Source organism: Anguilla rostrata, chromosome 11, assembly GCF_018555375.3.
Source record: "Anguilla rostrata isolate EN2019 chromosome 11, ASM1855537v3, whole genome shotgun sequence".
NCBI lineage: Eukaryota > Metazoa > Chordata > Actinopteri > Anguilliformes > Anguillidae > Anguilla > Anguilla rostrata.
In genome coordinates this window covers 40165252-40185975 of record NC_057943.1, presented here as the reverse complement: position 1 = coordinate 40185975, position 20724 = coordinate 40165252, and the positions used below count along the sequence as shown (strand labels likewise).

Sequence of the window (20724 nt, the reverse complement as noted above, 5' to 3'; positions counted from 1 at the left end):
ATATGTAAACAGTGGCTGTAACAAAGGGTGCGGTGGCATAAGTGTAAACGCATCAGAAACGCAGGTGAAATATGGCCAGTGTATGTAGCCCACTTACGGATTTGACGGCCATCCAACGAGCCTTGATTGATGACAGAATCAGCAAGCCCGTAGAATTAGAGCTCCCTAGGTCGCAACTTGTGTACCCTTCTGTCCTGCTCCGTTGTCTGTTATTTCGTGGAGATGCACTTTTAGTGTTTGTAAGGTTTATAAGGCATTTTGATAGGCTTATCTTCAGGTAGGAATCCTCTTCGCTGTTCTGCTAAGCTAGAACCGGAAAACCTGATAGTGGAGAATAGGAGCCGACGCATATGTCCCAGCAGGTTTTGCATATGAGAAAATAACAACAGTGTGAGAGAAATGTAACGGGTAACCATAACCAGGAACAAATATGACGAAACCCCTAGAGAGAAGTACCGGTCCAAGTGCAGAGAACAACCGCATAGTTCAACTTGGACCCTGAAGGTTAAACTGATTAACACTAAACAACGAGAACGGCAACAACGCAGTCTATGGAAAAAATACAAGCAGTAGTTAAGACAGTTAATGCACCTAAGTCACCTACGAAACAGCTGCCTAGTTACAACCCTAAGCTTACAGTCATTTACAGGGGGGTAGGGAGGGATGGGGAGAGGTGCAGCCTGAAGAGGTGGGTCTTCAGTCGTCTTTTGAAATGGGTCAGTGTCTCAGCTGTTCTGACCTCCACAGGGAGGTCATTCCACCATCGTGGGGCCAGAACAAACAGGAGACGTGTTCTGGAAGTGCAGGTGCGAAGAGGGGGAGGTGCTAGGCGTCCTGAGGTAGCAGAACGGAGGGATCTGGCTGGCATGTAGGGTTTGAGTATCTTGTGGAGGTATGCTGGGGCTGATCCCTTGACTGCCTGGTATGCTAGGACCAATGTTTTAAATTTGATGCAAGCTATAACAGGCAGCCAGTGGAGGGTAGTGAGCAGGGGAGTGACGTGGGAGTGTCTGGGGAGGTTGAAGACCAGACGAGCCGCAGCATTCTGAATGAGTTGCAGGGGTCTGGTGGCAGATGTCGGTAGTCCAGCCAGAAGAGAGTTGCAGTAGTCCAGGCGGGATAGAACCATTGCTTGGACCAGGAGCTGCGTTGAGTAGGTGGTGAGAAAGGGGCGGATTCTGCGGATGTTATACAGGAAAAATCTGCATGCCCGGCTTACTGCTGCGATGTTCTTGGAGAGGGACAGCCTGTTGTCCATCACCACTCTGAGATTCTTGGCATAGGGTGATGATGTCATACATTTGGTGAACGGCGGGTAGATATGGTGCAAAAGCAATAATTGAGAAGTAGTAGACAATTATTAGTGAGGGTAAAAGCAGGTTAAAGATACATGTTCCTAGCTGGGCTTGAACCTGAGACCCTATGATCCCAAGACTGTAACCTTGCCCACTAGGCCACAAGTGGACTAGCTGTGTAGATTAGAAATGTTTCAGAGTAAAAAGGTATGAGTATTTTGCGTGTGTATGCAAGTTTTTGATTGGGTCGTGTAGTTGAAGATTTGGCTGGTGTCAGTAAAATGTCCAATGGGGAGACATGTTGTTCGGGGGATAGGCGGCAGGAAAAATAAGAATGAGAAGAAGAAAAAGAAGAAAGAGAAGAAGAAGAAGAAGAGGAAGAAGAAGAAGAAGAAGAAGAAGAAGGAGAAAACGCAAAATCCCCTTAGTTTGGGGCTTTATTGTGTGGACATGTGAAGTTGTTTATGAAATATGTCTGTTGAAATGGGGTCAGAACGTACAGAATTTAATGTTTTTAAGGGCTGAGTGTCTGTGGCTGTTCTGGTTATTTCTGTGGGGAACCCTGAAAAGTGCCAAACTCTCGGTGCTGTATAGGTATGGGGCATGCCCCCGCCAAGGCATAACTTGGCGGGATGGCATACCTGCCATCCCAATAATATGATATTTGTTCCTTATGGAAGGTGGGGATACACCTCAGGTGCATTACTTACCTTAGTTGTATAGTAAGTTTGCATTAGGTTGCTTGTTGGATTATTGCTACATTTGAACATAACATCATAACATAACTTGAACATAAGAAAGTAGAGATAAGTAGCCAAATAGTGTAAAATAACATGATGCCATGGGTTGGTTTTCTTCCTGTCCTCGCCAATTTTTTGAGTCACCAGCCGCCACTAATGTATTCTTTCATTTATTGGCTGGACTGCAACAGCAGGGCCAGCCCTACAAATGCGGATGTCTGTGACTGAGTGAGTGACGGAGTGAGTGGCGAAGTTACACCACTGGTCGGCCGGATCACGTGTGTTAGGTCTGCATGTATATGGAAGCACTGCATGACCTATCATATCATGATCAGTAAGATTCAAGGCATAATATATAAAATCATAATAATGTCACTTTAGTCAGTCTTAACCATACATGTATTCTTTCATTTATTTCACCACTTCTACATATTCACATGAAATGTAGATTTCTTTATTTAACCAGGAAAAACCCCATTGAGATCGAAATCTCTTATGCAAGGGGAACCTGACATAAAACACAAAGTTATGAAGTTACACAAGACATTAGACAAACAACAAATCAGTTACAAACATCAAATGGAGAAAGAGACAGCAGTGCAACAGTAAACAAAAAGATTACTTACAAAATGGAAAGCACAGAAATGTGTCATGAGGCTTCATTCTTGCTTTAGACATCAGATAAGTGCATTGCCTATGCTGTGGTCATCGCAGCTGCCTCTATTATTAGGTATTAGGCGAAAACTAGGACACTTGTGATGGAAGATTTTGAAAATTAAAAAAAACGAACAAAATAAAAAACCCATATCCCCTGTCACTCTGCACCCGTTTGCCGCTTGGTTGTTTTATGGGACAGTGCCCGACCACACGGCCTTTAATCGTTTCACCGCTGCCGTTTTTGAGATTTGCTGCTGGTGTATCTCACTGATAGTGTCACAATAAAAATAAATTAACACGTTACCAGAGCAACCACTTCGGAAAGAGAGCCGTGAGAACGGTCCCTAACAGAGTTTGCGGTCTGTAAATACAGTGCTAAGTGTTTAACATCACTTTTGTGTCAATTGTTGTTGAACAGACTATAGTCACCTTGAACTACACATAAAAATATATGACATTACAGTGTTTATCTGTCTGTTTCTCTCTCTCTCTCACACACAAACACAAACACAAGCTGCACAAGAAACTTCTTCTTCCAGCTCATACCAGTGCAAGCCCACAAAAACATCAGAGCAAATAAATCCATTTCTAAAGGCAAAAGGGAAAAAATGAACTAAGAATAAAAAGGCATTAAAAGTGAGTTTATAAAAAATTATATTTTTACATTTTAAAAAAGAACAGTGACAGAATTGTTCTAATATTCAAAATAGTATATTTCCAGAGCCTGGAAGCTGCAATCAAAGAGACACCCCCCCCCCCCCTGCCCCCCCCCCCCCCCCCCCCCCCCCACACTCCCCACTGTCTGCAAACTAATCACTGGAGCAATAAACAATTATCTTTCTACCTTCCTAAGAGGGCAACTGTTTTGGTAGGGAGAATATGCATGCAATTTTCGGCTATATATCACACCAATTTTAAATGAATTTCTGCATTTTCTAAGGGGCCCGAAGAGACCATAACTACATGCAGGCACTGCATTTGTTTCAGCTGTGTCACTGCTGTGCCTGTTGCATTTCCTCTTTGCAAAGGGTTGTGGGAACTGAGGTGAACGAAAACGTCCTCGTGGTTTCTAGTGGGGAGTTTACACAGTATTAGTAATCAGGATGAAGCCGGACACCATGTTCTTTCTGCTTTGTAAGTAGAAGAATTTTAATGCAATTTCAAGCAATACTTATCTGGTAACATATATGAATTATGATTACAATGCATAATACGTATAGTATGTGAGACATTACAAAAACAGCTATGTTGTGGAAAATCTGAATACATTTATAATTCCTGTTATGGGCAGAAGTCTTGCTGTGTATTATTGTGACTGCTAATCTGTAAATTTGACTGCACAATATTGTGAAAGAGGCACAGTTCTTCACAATTAACTTTATGAAAACATGCAACACATACTTTCAAACGTATGACTGTCTCTTGTGAACAATCACACTTCAATAATTGCTGAACTGGTGTGAGCTTATAAAGTTACTATACTGCAGGGGTGGCCAACCCTGGTCCTGGGGAGCCGCAGGGTCTGCTGGTTTTTGTTTTCACCTTAAATACAGCAACCACTTAGACTGAAGAAGCCAGGTGAGGTGAGTTAACGGTGTAATCAACTGCTATAATTGATAATTAAGTGCAGAGTAAAAACTAAAACCAGCAGACCCTGTGGCTCTCCAGGACCTGGGTTGGCCACCCCTGCTATACTGTATGAAAGATGGAGTGAGTGAAAATTATACACTATCAAGAACATTTAGCTACTCAAAAATTGGACATTATACAGCATTGCAAAAAAAAAAAAAAGGATCGGTGTTTTCAAAGTGAAAATACACTCTCAGAAAAAAGGGTTCAAAAAGGCTCTTCTGTGTCTCCATGGAGGGACCCTGACTAGTTCAAGAGTTCTTTGTCAGGCAAAATGTTTCAATCTAGGAGCTTTCACATTTTTTACACCAACCATAGAGGGTTCCATAAAAACTAAAAATGGTTTCACTATGAAGAGAAGCCAAACAACCATTTTTACTGAGAGTGTAATAAAATAATTTTATACTAACATTCATTCACACTGGATCAGATGTTGCAATTTACATTTCTTTCTCCATGTTTCAGATGCCACTGCATTGGTGGTTTTTGGTGTACACAAAGGTATAGATATTAAGTTCCTAAGATCTATATTTTGACAGGGACATAATTACCATGCATTTGATTTGTGGAACAGAATAAACCAGAATTCATTAAGATCATGACAACTTTCCAAAACCCATTCTTTCTGACAAACTCAAAGTTTGTTGTTGCAGTATAAATAATTCAAGAAAGGAGGAAAAATTTAGGATACGTAAAGGGAAAATTTACATTTAGCAAATGTAATGTAGTTCATTTAAATTTATATTTCAAGGCAGAATGCATATTTTCATTGATACTATATATTAAATACTTCATGTATTGATACTCTGTATTTTAAAACTATTTGATTCTGTTTTTTATAACTGTTTCAGCTGCACAGTCAAGTCCTGCTGTTCGTCTGGCTGCTAATCCTCCATGGTCAGATGAGTTCCCAGGGGAGACAATTACTCTCACCTGTCAGATTATTGAATCTGAGGGATGGACATTTGTGTGGACCAGACACGGACAGGGGGGTCAAACACAACTTACAGCCTCCAGTAGTCACGGCTCTGTGTCTGTGTTGGTCCTGAGTGCTGTGAGTGAGAGACAGAGCGGAATCTATCAGTGTGAAGCTGTAAAAGGAAATGAGCGAGAGATCAGTAACCTCCATACCATAATAGTCTCTGGTGAGTAGTGTAATTGTAAATTGCTCCCCTCAAATAGTGGTTCTTTTTTTGCTTCAAAAATTATATTAAGTAAAGCGTTATGACAACATCTCTTCAATGTTCTTATCTCCATTTCAGCTGATCGTCCTCAGACTGTCATAGTCACAGATCCCCCAGCCTCAGTGATGTTCACAGGAGAAACTGTTAGCTTAGCTTGTGACATCAGGAAAGGGTCTGGCTGGAGATATTCATGGAGCAGAAACACCCAGGGAAGATTAGAGAGCCTCTATGCCCGCAGTACTGAAAGCCAACAAAAGCACATCCTGCAGTCTGTAAGAGAGTCAGACAGTGGAGAGTACCGGTGTCAGGGCGAACGAGGACAAAACCCTGTGATCCAGTCTTCCCCTGGATCATTTCTGTTACATGTGTCTGGTGAGTTTTGGAGGTTTTCTTCAGTCTTTACAGAATATGATCTTCTATGTGATGAAGACTGTTAATGTTTATGAATGCTAAGAAATGACACTGAGCACATGCTTTACCTTTATCAGGGGGAAAACCAAAGCCTGTTATTACCCAGAATCCCCCCAGTAGAGCGATGTACACAGGAGAGAGAGTCACCCTGAGCTGTGGGTTTGGGGGAGACCCTGCTGGCTGGGAGTTTGTCTGGTACAAAGACCCACTGAGACACACTGTGCCCAACACTGACAGCAGCAGGACTGATGGGTCCAGTTTCACCATCAGCTCTGCTGCTCTGGCCCACAGTGGAGAGTACCGCTGTAGAGCTGCAAGAGGAAGACAACCTTTTTACTCAGACCACAGTGATCCTCTGACTTTAGAAATATCTGGTGAGAACTATTACAATAGCAGAGTGTGGATTTTATTCATGTGCTTTATTAATTTAATAAAATTATGAGGAGCATTTCATGATACTTTAAGTTTATAATTCAAAATTGTTGTATTGATTTACAGTATTACCTCAAACACATCTGACCGTGCAGTCTGGATGGACAGAGGTCTTCCCCACTGAAACAGTGACTCTGAGGTGTGCAATTCAGGGCAGCTCTGCAGAGTGGAAGTATAAATGGTACAGAGAGGGAAGGGAGCTTCCTGTAGACAAGGCTAACTCGAACAGTGTCAATGGAGACACATACACAATCCTCTCTGCTGATCAGTCACATGCTGGACTGTACACCTGCAGAGGAGAACTTACAAGGAGAGCATCTGTACACTCTATGATTAGCAGCTCTGCTACATTAAGTGTACGAGGTAAATATGATTTATTTTCTGTCAACAATTTGCACATCATGTGTTTTTCTACAAAAAAAAATTCACAGTTTCAGTCCTTAGTCATTGCAGGCCGTCGTTTCAATCTGTAATTCTTAGGATAATAAGTGTGAACAATGTTCATTCATTATGTTGCAAGTGTGACACGTTGTATCAGTCCCCACACTAGTCATTATGTTGTGTTTATTTGATAATTAACCACATAGCACATATATAGAATTGCTCTGTTTGTATCTGAGAGGGGAATAAGAAGAGGGATACTCAACTTCATTACCCGTCTCTGCCTGTCACAATGTTACTTGTTTACTTTGTGGATATCTAAGGCTGAATCCAAATGTCCGCACTCCACACTAGGGGACTGGACATCAGACCTCACTCGTTGTCGTGGATATGACCACTACTAATTTCAAAATAAAAAATAAATAAATCAATGTCTGCATTATACATTTAGGTCATATTAATTATGCTCTCCTTGCATCGGAAAACCTCCCATGGTTGTTTTCCCGCCATGTTTTTATTATTATTTTTTGTTCTTCTGGCATTGCATCCTTCTCGTCTTTTATATCATCACTTCCTTATTGCTGTGAATTTTGGGTAATCCCACTGGCAAAGTCCGGGGGAGTCTGCACCGAAGCGGACTCTCTGGAAGTCTTCATGAGCTCCCCTGCAGACTTTATGAACTGTAGAATTGGGCAGCTCTACCCAGTCTGGACTTCATGGGTATGTGCCCGTGAAGACTGCCAGTCTGCACATGCGGGGAAGACTGGACATTTAGATTCAGCCTAATAACTATATCTGGTGGAACCCATTGAAAGATCAGAATGCATCTTTGAAAGCAGGGGTCTTATGAAGGCTTCCATTTACAGCAATAAACTGTCATGTAAACTTTCAGCTCTCCCACAAGCCCAGCTGACCATTCAGTCTGGATGGACAGAGGTCTTCCCCACTGAAACAGTGACTCTGCGGTGTGTAATTCAGGGCAGCTCTACAGAGTGGATGTATAAATGGTACAGAGATGGAAGGGAGCTTCCTGTAGACAAGACTGGCTCTAGCAGTGTAAATGGAGACACATACACAATCCTCTCTGCTGATCAGTCACATGCTGGACTGTACACCTGCAGAGGAGAACTTACAAGGAGAGCATCTGTACACTCTCTGATTGGCAGCTCTGCTACATTGACTGTACGAGGTAATTATGATTTCTTTTCTTTCTGCAATTTGCACATGTGTTTACAAAAAAATCAGTTCAGTCTAAAGTCAGCAGGCCGGTTAATCTGAATCTGATACATAAGTGTGAAAAGTTCTTCATTTTCAATGTGGACAGTATGAGCAACAGTCATATTGTGTTTATTTTAATTAACACAGCACGTAGAATTGCTCTGTTTGTATCTGAGAGGGGAATAAGAAGAGGTATACTCAACTTCATTACCCGTCTCTGCCTGTCACAATGTTACTTGTTTACTTTGTGGATATCTAAGGCTGAATCCAAATGTCCGCACTCCACACTAGGGGACTGGACATTAGACCTCACTCGTTGCCGTGGATATGACCACTACTAATTTCAAAATAAAAAATAAATAAATCAATGTCTGCATTATACATTTAGGTCATATTAATTATGCTCTCCTTGAATCGGAAAACCTCCCATGGTTGTTTTCCCGCCATGTTTTTTTTTTTTTTTTTTTGTTCTTCTGGCATTGCATCCTTCTCATCTTTTATATCATCACTTCCTTATTGGTGTGAATTTTGGGTAATCCCACTGGCAAAGTCCGGGGGAGTCTGCAGCGAAGCGGACTCTCTGGAAGTCTTCATGAGCTCCCCTGCAGACTTGATGAATTGTAGAATTGGGCAGCTCTACCCACTCTGGACTTCATGGGTATGTGCCCGTTAAGACTGCCAGTCTGCACGTGCGGGGAAGACTGGACATTTAGATTCAGCCTAAGAAAAATGTCTGGTGGAACCCATTGAAAGATCAGAATGCATCTTTGAAAGCAGGTGTCTTGTGAAGGCTTCCATTTACAGCAATAAACTGTCATGTAAACTTTCAGCTCTCCCACAAGCCCAGTTGACCGTTCAGTCTGGATGGACAGAGGTCTTCCCCACTGAAACAGTGACTCTGAGGTGTGTAATTCAGGGCAGCTCTACAGAGTGGATGTATAAATGGTACAGAGATGGACTGGAGCTTCCTGTAGACAAGGCTGACTCCAGCAGTGTAAATGGAGACACATACACAATCCTCTCTGCTGATCAGTCACATGCTGGACTGTACACCTGCAGAGGAGAACTTACAAGGAGAGCATCTGTACACTCTCTGATTGGCAGCTCTGCTACGTTAAGTGTACGAGGTAAATATGATTTATTTTACCTGAACATTTTGCATGTCATGTGTTCTTTGCTTCCAAACTAAATTGAGAAAAAATGAAAAAATTTCACAATGTTATTTGGACCAAGAAATACGGTTTTGTATAATATGATCCGATGTGTCTTGCTCTGAATTACAGTGAGTTGCTAGTTTGAAGTACTGGTGTATGGGTGTCAGAACTCCATTATCCAGTCTTTCCACGGACAATTTATATTAAATGTGTCTGATGGGTTTGTGACAATTGCTTCATTCTTTAATCCTATGATTAGGGCCTCCAGTTTGTCTCCCCTTGTGTTCTCGCATTGTACTTCAGTCTTCTAAACGATAGAGGTCACTATAGCTTCTTTGTCACGCCCCTTCTCAAACAATTACCCCATTTGCACCACCTCAATAATCTCAGTTGATAATGTAATTTCCACTAATTAAGCACAGATGATGGTTAATTGTAGTGTTTACAAGCAACACTCACATGTTAAATTACATTTGATTATATACTAAAATAGACATGCTGCAGTATTTCTATGTTGTACAGGGGCATGATAGGTTTTGTTAGAAGCAGTGGGGAATGGCTCATTAAAATGAAGGGCAATGTTTTACTTGCAGAAAAAAAAATGAATAAAAAAGATATATTGATAATTCAACTAATGAACTAATTATAGTCTTCAATCAAGTCCTTAAGTCAAATCTGGTGTCTTAGGGCTGGGCTGAAACTAAATCATGGACACACTGGCTGAGATTGGACACCCCTACTTCATATGGATGTGTTTTTGTTTCTACGTAAGCGATACTCAATCCTGGTCTTGGACAGCCACAGAGTATGTTGCTTTTTATTTTTTCTTTATGATCAGCGACTAATTGAGACCCAAGCAAGCAGGTGCCCTGAGTTAACCGTGTAATCTACAACTTTAACTGATCAATTGCTGTGCTAATTAAGTGCTGACTAACAATGAAATCCAGCAAACCCTGTGGCTCTCCAGGACCAGGAGGGTGGACAATGGCTCAAAGATATGCTTTGCACTGCATTTAACAGTCATTCCATGTTCACTTTTGTGCCTGACTCTCCCTATATTAGGCCAACTAATTGGTTATCTAACTAACTAGATCAACTAATGTTTTATAAACGGCTCAATTGGAAATTCACTTGTCTCAACAGTCACTTGATTATGCTGTTGAGTGCCTATGGGGACCCCTGGATGATAAGCAGTGAAATACAAGTTTAAATCCCTGCTGGTCACATGGTGGAGACATACTGGTGGCCCTACATATGGTCTTGTATGTGATGGAGAATGTATCTATTAATGCTAAATGACACTGAGCACATACCTTACCTTCATCAGAGGGAAAACCAAAACCTGTTATTACCCAGATTCCCCCCAATGGAGAACTGTACACAGGAGAGAGAGTCACCCTGAGCTGTGGGTTTGGGGGAGATCCTGCTGGCTGGGAGTATCTCTGGTACAAAGACACACTGAGACACGCTGTGCCCAACACTGACAGCAGCAGGACTGATGGGTCCAGTTTCACCATCAGCTCTGCTGCTCTGGCCCACAGTGGAGAGTACCGCTGCAGAGCTGCAAGAGGAAGAGAACCTTTTTACTCAGACTACAGTGATCCTCTGACTTTAAGAATGTCTGGTGAGAACTATTATAATGGCAGAATGTGGCTTTGATTCATGTGCTTTAATAATTAAATAAATATATGAAGATATGATATTTTCAGTTTATAATTCAAAATTGTTGTATTGATTTACAGTATTACCACAAACATATCTGTTTGTACAGTCTGGATTGACAGACGTCTTCCCCACTGAAACAGTGACTCTGAGATGTGTAATTCAGGGCAGCTCTACAAAGTGGATGTATAAATGGTACAGAGATGGACTGGAGCTTCCTGTAGACAAGGCTGACTCCAGCAGTGTAAATGGAGACACATACACAATCCTCTCTGCTGATCAGTCACATGCTGGACTGTACACCTGCAGAGGAGAACTTACAAGGACAGCATCTGTGCACTCTCTGATTGGCAACTCTGCCGCATTGACTGTACGAGGTAAATATGATTTATTTTGCATGTCCAAAGTTAACTGATACGTTTGAACTGCAAGCTGTTTGCCACTATTTACCATTTTCTATGTGTCAGGCTTGTACTGCCTGACATTATCCGATTAAAAACTGTTCACTTGAGATTTAAAAAAAAACATTTGGCAGTTATTGGCACCATAACTGAGTTAAGAGGAGTGAGAGAGAGCTGCCATTCATCTGCCTCTCATGAGCAATGGGAATATAATGCGCATATATATGAAGTTAATGTACTTAAGACAGTCAAATATGCAAATTAATTAATGATGTCATATAACTACTTTCTGTGATAAATCTGAAGCCCAGTCGTTATTTTATATGAGAACGTGCTGGACTCACAGAATCACAGCCTTACCCCTCACTACAGGGCTGTGTGGTGCCAGTTGATAGGATGAATAAATTGTTGCTTATTACCGTTTTTACCCGGTAACACAATTTAGAGCACGATTGTGTTGTCAGGCCTGTTGAGTTATTAGGCCTGAAACAAAATGTGTGAGTAATTTTATTTTTAAAATTAAAATAACATATTACAGTATTAGGCATACAATTCCTAGCTATTTATTCCATTCATGAGTTCACTTGCAAGGTCCTATTGGCTATAAACCCTGCCAGATTACTCACTTTGATGTCAAACAGCAACATGGTTCTGACATATTATAACTGGAGTACAGCACACTACATACACGCATTAAGAAGGCAACGAATTTCATCAGCTGTCCACCAATGTGAAGAGGAATTCCCTTTTTCTGGTATCATGTGCCACGATAGGGAGAGAGACCTGTCATTCCAACTACAGTAACTTTCTGCTATTAATCATGCAATGTAAGGCCTAGTGGATTATAGATTCAATGACCTATATCTGTTTTCCCATGTAACATGTTGAGTTGGATGATAAGCAATGTATGATCTTGCAGCTCTGCCTCAGGCGGTAGTGACCTTGGATGAAGGATGGATGGGGGTCTTCATCACTAAAGGCACTCTAGCAATGAGGTGTGAGCTTCAGGGCTTAACTTCTGCTGACTGGAACTACACGTGGTACAGAGACGGAACACAGATCTCACTAAACCACACTGGACAGAGGCACACAGTGGGATTCTGGGATAGCTCCTCTGATGGTGAATATAGATGTAGTGGGAACAGGACAGACAGACCGTACTACTCCCTCATCAGTGAAGGCTTCATGCCAAGCCATAACAGTAAGTTCAATTTATAATTGAGATCACAGACAAATAAAGGGTTTAATCCATTTAAATATCCATTGTACCCTTGTGTATCATACATTGTCATTTATGTATAGCCTAATATTAGTTGACCTCTGTTTTTGATTTATGATGTAAAATATAAAGATGTAAATTAAATGTATTATATTATATTGTATTTTTTATGTTTAAACTGTGAATCACTGTATAAATTTACAACGAAGACAGACAGAAAAAGGAGGACATGTACAATGCCCTCCAAAATTATTCATTCAGGAAGAGCAAAGGCAGCATGCTGGAAAATGATTTGTATTATTTTATACTAACTCAATATAATTGTCCCAGTATAATTGTCCCAGATCGTTATTGGTATTGTTTATTTCATACAGCCTTTGCTCATTTTAATCAGGGGCGTGAACTGTTTAGGATGGCACTGTATGTAAAGGCATGATGCTGAATTTGCAGCATGACTATGAATTTGCATTACAGGTGGGACATTTCAAAAAGGCTGGACAAATTGACAGAACCCCGACCACAGTCTCAAAAAGAGCATTAAATGCAGAGATTCATATGGTTCAGTTGTTATTTTTTCAGAAACTTGGATATCTCAGTTGTAGCTGGTTAGCCAATAATAATTTTGCTGGCTTTTGTGTCATATAGATGCACATAGTTATGCACTGAGAAATAGGCTCCAATGATACACTATATGAACAAAAGTATCTGGACACTCCTTGGTCTGGGGCTGTTTTTCGTGGTTTGGGCTAGGCCCCTTTGATTCAGTGAAGGCAAATCTTAACGCAATGTCATTCTAGATGAATCTTTGCTTCCAATTTCGTGGCAACAGTTCGGGGAAGGCCCTTTCCTGTTTCAGCATGACAATTCCCACGGGAAAACAGCGAGGTCCATATATAAATGGTTTTGTTGTGATCAGTCTAACTTTACTCACCTGGACAGAGCCCTGATCTCAACCCCATCCAACAACTGTGGGCTCAATTGGAAAGCAAACTGTGAGCCAGGCCTAATCGCCCAATCAGTGCCTGATCTCACTAATGCTCTAGTAGCTGAATGGAATCAAATCCCTGCAGCGATACTCCTACATCTAATATAAAGCCTTCCCAAAAGAGTGGAGGTTGTTATAGCAGCAAAGGGTGGCCCAACTCCACATTAATGCCTGTCATTTTGAATGAGCCGTTGGATGTCAGGTGTCCACATACTTTTGGCCGTGTAGTGCATATAACGGAGTCACAAAATAGCCTAGTTTTAGGTCTGATTGTATTTGATTAATGTTACAGAAATGTACATGAAATGCTTGTCTGAACAGACTAAAATGTGTTGACAAATTCTGAAATGCATCTAGTTTGTATTCCCAGGCCTGTTTCAACCCTTGACTTCTTTGTTTTTTTGCTCCCTCAGTTTACCGTGCTGTGGAGAATGTGGTTCGGATCTGTGTGGGCGTGGCAGTCCTCCTCTTTCTGTCAATCATTGTGAATCCAGCCTTCTGGAGATGGGTATCACGCCGGAAAGTGGTACACAGTGGGGAGGAACTGGCTGAACAAACTGACCATACCTGACCACACAGCGTGGCATGAGTTTATTTTCATTATTGCTTTGCTAAACATTACATGACATATTGTATCATTTATTAAAGTAGACTTGCTAAAAATATATATAAAAATGTGCATCTTACGGGCTTGAAGGCTTAATGTAATATCTGGCGAAACATGGCTTTGAAATACAGGAGTTTTTTTCATGAATTGCCATTAGGGATAGTTTGCACTCTTACGCAGCCCTGGTCATCGCATTACTTCTAATCAGTGTCATTCTGCATGTCATTCTTCGCGTAGGGCAGGGTACACCATGGTACTTAACCTGCATTGCTTCAATATATATCCAGCTATATAAATTGATACTATGTTAATGGATGCAATGTAAATATTGTGAAAGAAGCTCAAGATAAGAGTGTCTGTTAAATGGCTGTAATGTAAATTGGGAAACTTGTGTAACTGGAGAGCACTTTTTTTTTTTGCATTACCTTCATTATTTATAAATAGAACACATAAGCACATCCTTACTTAGCATTTACATTGTATCCAGTTATACAGCTGGATACATGCAGGTTAAGTACCTTGCTCAAGGGTACAGCAGCGGTGTCTGTTACATTCCCTTGATTTGGAGTCTGCATGTCTTAATCCTGCAGGTGGAGCTGATTGGGGTTTGATTGCTTGACGATGCACACCTGTGTCCTAACAGTCAACTGGATAAAGCCTGAAGACACCTCGGTTGAAGGGGGCTTTTAAAAATGGTTTGTTGTAGAGATTTCACACATTTTTAGATAGTTAGGCCAGAAAGTCAACTGTGGTTTCTTTTAGATGAAGAGTAGCCTAGCTGTCTGTTTTCTGCCTGAACCCTCCTGTTTAGCCTACATATGGTAATGTGTTCTGTTTTGTTGTCTCATTGATTGTAATAAATCTTCTATGTTTGTATATAGATTTTGACTCCTTGTTCAGTTTGTTATGTTGCTGTCCCTGGTTATTGGAACTTCGGTTGGCTTTTGGGACGTAACAGTGTCCTACCGGGGAATCGAACCGGGGACCATTAGGTTACAAAACCAGCTTCTTACCCATTGTACTACTCTGCTGCCCCAATTATTTTCAGGAGCCATCTTGATAGCTCTGCTCTTAACCCTTTAACTGTCACTCATTGAAATAGGTTATGAAAAAATTATTTAACCATTACAGGCATTTAGCAGACGCTCTTATCCAGAGCGACTTACACAACTTTAACACAGCATTTTTTACATTGTATCCATTTATACAGCTGGATATATACTGAAGCAATGCAGGTTAAGTACCTTGCTCAAGGGTACAACGGCAGTGTCCTTGCCCGGGATTCGAACCTACGACATTTCGGTTACAAGCCCTGTTCCTTACCCACTGTGCTACACTCCGTCCTACATAAACACCATAAACACCTATTACTAGAGCACCAAATAACAATGTCCAACAGTTTTTTTCATAACTTGACCCCTTTTTTTAGAAATTATAGACCTCTACCGTACGGTTGAGATGTCAGTTTATTGTAAAAGATGCTATTCACAAAGTGCTATATTTCTGAACATTTTTCCTGAAACACAATCACTTTAATCTCTCTTTAAAACCTTAAAACAATTTATTACTCTTTTTTACACTCCATCAACATGTTTTTGGCCTGTAAATGACCCATCATTTACAATGGCTAGGTCCACAAATATGTATATATTGACATATACTGGATCATATGGCATTTCTGCTTTAAAATTAGACACTGTTTGATTGTCATTTTATAAGTTTAAACTATTTTGTTTCTATGAACAAAACAGTTTAAATATGTATGTATCATTGGGTATCATTGATTTCATTTTGATTACATATTTCATATCGAACATATCATTAACTACGATTTGGAACAAACATCTGTATACATGTATAGATACTCCATTGTGTGGCATTTCTGCTTTATAATCAGGCACCGTTTCAGACATCGTCATTTTATTTTAAGTATAAACTCATGAACAAAACTTAAAAAACTTTAAACTTTAAAAAACACCCATTGCAGGTATTTGAGTTCATGCTCAGTCCTGAACATATTTTTTCAACTGATCAGATTTGGAATCTCTTATTCACCTCATTTTCAGCTTTCATTTGAGATGATACGTGACAAAGCACTGCTGTGTGCTGTTTAGACACAGGAGGACTCCGCACTCTGCACACTTCTATTGTGACACCCCCTTTGGGCAGAGTTTGCATCGCCCTCGCTGTGGACCACAGGCTGGGCGTGTATCAGGCTCACTAAGCTCAGGGATTGGTAGCTCTTCAACTGTGTCACCTGTGTGCCTTGGCACATAGTCAGGATCATCCAAGTCCTCATCACTGTCCTCTATGTCTGACTCCTCTGGATCAAGGGGGACCACAGCTTTGCTATTCTTTCCTCTGCCATAGAAAAATTTGGTGTCCATCACTAAGAATGAAACAATACATTGCACTACATGTTTTCCCATAACATATATGTGCATGCACATTCGCCGTGGCATTGTTTCGACAACCTTATGCAATGTCACAACATTTATTTCTGTCCAGAATTGCATTATCTTGTATTGACAATGGAAGAGTCAAACCACTCCGTAAAGTCTTCTCCAGCACATCTCAAAGATTTTCAATGGGGTTAAGGTCAGGACCCTGTGGTGGCCAATTCATGTGTGAAAATGATTCCTCATGCTCCCAGAACAACTCTTTCACAATATGAGCGTGATAAATCTTGGCATTGTCGTCCTGGAATATGCCCGTGCCGTCAGGGAAGAAAAAAATCCATTGGTGGGATAACCTGGTCATTCAGTACATTCAGGTCCTCAGCTGACTTAATTTTATTGCCGCATAACATTGCTGAGCCTAGACCTGACCAACTGAAGCAACCCCAGACTGCCTCCAGAGGCTTGTACAGTGGGCACTGTCCAAAAAATCCAAACTGCAACCTTTTTTTTTGGCCAGGCAGTGTATAATGTAATGGGATAATATTGTGTTTTAGTAATATAATATAATTTCATTGTATTTGTTCACTTTTTCCACTCAAACATCTTCCTACCACACTAACTACTATGCTAACATCTGCCCTGCCTCATGGTCATGTCCACCCTTTACTGACATATCAACCGCACAGTTGAGCATGTTTTTGTAAAATTCTGGCACAATGGATTTTTAACATTTTTGATATTTAATATCATATTCCTATTCTTTAAGGTCTCTTCTATCTGAAAAACATCATGGTTTATCCCTTACCTGCCAAATTCCTGCTTTATGCCCTAATCTTTGGGGAGTGATTTGTGATGCTGCCTCCGTTGTAAGAGTGGGGAAAGTGCAGGAACTGCTGCTCTACATAGTTGTGTTGAAAAAAGATACTCTTTATGCAAATTGATTAAGGGGAGGTTGGAGCCCCACACCAATCAGGCTGGGCAGATTTATTTTTTTTTCATAGGTTTTTTCACTGTCAAAGTCAGCTCTACCGCATGGTTAAGAAGTCAGTTAGTCATTCCGAGACCACGCATTCAAACATGTCCTCTCCTCAAGGATACGTATGCCAATTCACTGCTTCTTTTCACATCGCAGTGCATGAGCTGGGCTTGCACTGGTATGAGCTGGAAGAAGCAGCTTCTTGTGCAGCTTGTGTTTGTGTGTGTGTGTGTATGTGTGTGTGCGTGCACGCATGTGCTTGTGTGTGTGTATGTGTGTGTGTGAGAAACAGACAGTCAAACAGTGTAATGTCATATATTTTTATATGTAGTTCAAGGTGACAATAGACTGTTCAACAAAAATGAACACAAATGTGATGTTAAACACTGTTAGCACTTAGCACTGTTTTTACAGACCGCAAACTCTGTTAGGGACTGTTCTCACGGCTCTCTTTCCGAAGTGGTTGCTCTGGTAACGTGTTAATTTATGTTTACCGTGGCACTATCAGTGAGATACACCAGCAGAAGATCTCAAAAACGGCAGCGGTGAAACGATTAAAGGCCGTGTGGTCGGGCACTGTCGCATCTAGCTACCAAGCGGCAAACGGGTGCAGAGTGACAGAGGATATGGGTTTTTTATTTTGTTTGTTTTTTTTTTATTTTCAAAATCTTCCATCACAAGTTTCCTAGTTTTCGCCTAATACCTATTAATAGAGGCAGCTGTGATGACCACAGCGTAGGCAATGCACTTATCTGATGTCTAAAGCAAGAATGAAGCCTCATGACACATTTCTGTGCTTTCCATTTTGTAAGTAATCTTTTTGTTTACTGTTGCACTGCTATCTCTTTCTCCATTTGATGTTTGTAACTGATTTGTTGTTTGTCTAATGTCTTGTGTAACTTCATAACTTTGTGTTTTATGTCAGGTCCCCCTTGCATAAGAGATTTCGATCTCAATGGGGTTTTTCCTGGTTAAATAAAGAAATCTACATTTCATGTGAACATGTAGACGTGGTGAAATAAATGAAAGAATACATGTATGGTTAAGACTGACTAAAGTGGCATTATTATGATTTTATATATTATGCCTTGAATCTTACTGATCATGATATGATAGGTCATGCCATGCTTCCATATACATATGTACTGTAGTCCTGCTGTGTATTATTGTGATTGCATGTGATTGTCTGTGAATTCGACTGAACAATATTATTAAAGATGTTCAATCTTCACAATTAACTTTATGAAAACTGGCAACACGTATTTTCAAATATATGACTGTCTCTTGTGTCTGAACAATCATACTTCAATAATTGCTGAACTGGTCTGAGCTTATTAAGTTACCATACTGTATGAAAGATGGAGTGAGTGAAAATTGCATACTATCAAGAACACTTAGCTACTAAAAAATGGGGCATTATACAGCAATGTTTAATGAAAATCGGTCCAAGTTTGCAAAAAAAGGATTTGTGTTTTTAAGGTGAAAATAAAATCATTTTATACAAACATTCATTCACACTGGATCAGATATTGCAATTTACATTGCTTTCTTCCTGTTTCAGATGCAACAGCACTGGTGTTTTTTGGTGTTCAGAAAGGTATAGATATTAAATTCCTAAGATCTATGTTTCGACATAATTACCACGCATTTGTTTCGTGGAACACGCACAGCAATTATAAACCAGAATTCATAAAGATCATGACAACTTTTCAAAACCCATTCTTTCTGACAGACTCAAAGTTTGTTGTTGCAATATTAATAATGCAAAAATATGAGGAAATATTTAGGTTACATTTAGGAAAAATGTGCATTCAGAAAATGTAACATAGTTAATTTTAATTTTAATTTAGAAGTAGAAACCATACGGTATGTGCATTGATATTATGTATTAAACTAAACTCTGCATTGTAAAACTGTTTGATTCTGTTTTTTATAACTGTTTCAGCTGCACAGTCAAGTCCTGCTGTTCGTCTGACTGCTAATCCTCCATGGCCAGATGTGTTCCCAGGAGAGACAATTACTCTCAGCTGTCAGGTTATTGAATCTGAGGGATGGACATTTGTGTGGACCAGACACAGACAGGGGAGTCTAACACAACTTCCAGCCTCCAGTAGTAACGGCTCTGTGTCTGTGTTGGTCCTAAGTGCTGTGGAAGAGAGACAGAGCGGAATGTATCAGTGTGAAGCTGTAAAAGGACATGAGTGACCTTTCAGTAACATCCATACCATAACAGTCTCTGGTGAGTAGTGTAATTGAAAATTACTCCCCTCAAATAGTGCTTCATTTTTTGCTTCAACAAATGATAAGAAATAGAACTTTTAAACAACATCTCTTCAATGATTTCCATTTCAGCTGATCATCCTCAGGCTGTCATAGTCACAGATCCCCCAGCCTCAGTGATGTTCACAGGAGAAACTGTTAGCTTATCTTGTGACATTATGAAAGGGTCTGGCTGGAGATATTCATGGAGCAGAAACACCCAGGGAAGAGTAGAGAGCCTCTATGCCCGCAGTACTGAAAGCCAACAAAAGCACATCCTGCACTCTGTAAGAGAGTCAGACAGTGGAGAGTACCTGTGTCAGGGTGAACGAGGACCAAACCCTGTACTCCAATCTTTCACAGGAACGATTGTGTGTCTGGTGAGTTTTGGAGGTTTTCTTCAGTCCTTACCTGTATGATCTTCTATGTGATGAAGACTGTTAATGTTCATGAATGTTAAGCAATGACACTGAACACATGCTTTACCTTTATCAGGTGAAAAGCCAAGGCCTGTTATTACCCAGAATCCCCCCAGTGGAGAGATGTACACAGGAGAGAGAGTCACCCTGAGCTGTGGGTTTGGGGGAGATCCTGCTGGCTGGGAGTATCTCTGGTACAAAGACATACTGAGACACACTGTGCCCAACACTGACAGCAGCAGGACTGATCGGTCTAGTTTCACCATCAGCTCTGCTGCTCTGGCCCACAGTGGAGAGTACCGCTGCAGAGCTGCAAGAGGAAGAAAACCTTTTTACTCAGACTACAGTGATCCTCTGACTTTAGAAATATCTGGTGAGAATTATTATAATAGTTTATTACACTAGTAGAATATGGCTTTTATTTATTTATTAATAATTTACTAAAATTATGAGGAGCGTTTCATGATACGTTCAGTTTATAACTAAAAATTTTATTGATTTACAGTATTACCTCAAACACATCTGACCGTGCAGTCTGGATGGACAGAGGTCTTCCCCACTGAAACAGTGACTCTGAGGTGTGTAATTCAGGGCAGCTCTACAGGGTGGATGTATAAATGGTACAGAGATGGACAGGAGCTTCCTGTAGACAAGGCTAACTCCAGCAGTGTATTGGAGACACACACAATCCTCTCT

General features: G+C 40.6%; 1 protein-coding gene and 1 long non-coding RNA gene across 2 annotated transcripts; both read left to right on the top strand.

The window, feature by feature from the left end:
* The first annotated feature begins 10857 nt into the window (after window positions 1-10857).
* LOC135234934 (uncharacterized) lies at window positions 10858-14818 on the top strand. Its single transcript, XM_064300070.1, has 3 exons — window positions 10858-11140; window positions 12084-12365; window positions 13782-14818. Exons 1-3 carry the CDS (start codon window positions 10948-10950, stop codon window positions 13937-13939), a joined length of 633 nt encoding a protein of 210 aa, XP_064156140.1. The 5' UTR covers window positions 10858-10947; the 3' UTR covers window positions 13940-14818.
* A 2938-nt stretch (window positions 14819-17756) lies between these two features.
* LOC135234935 (uncharacterized) lies at window positions 17757-19587 on the top strand. The gene is made up of 3 exons (XR_010324245.1): window positions 17757-18157; window positions 18912-18947; window positions 19296-19587. It is a non-coding gene; the product is annotated as an uncharacterized LOC135234935 (long non-coding RNA).
* Window positions 19588-20724: the final 1137 nt, after the last annotated feature.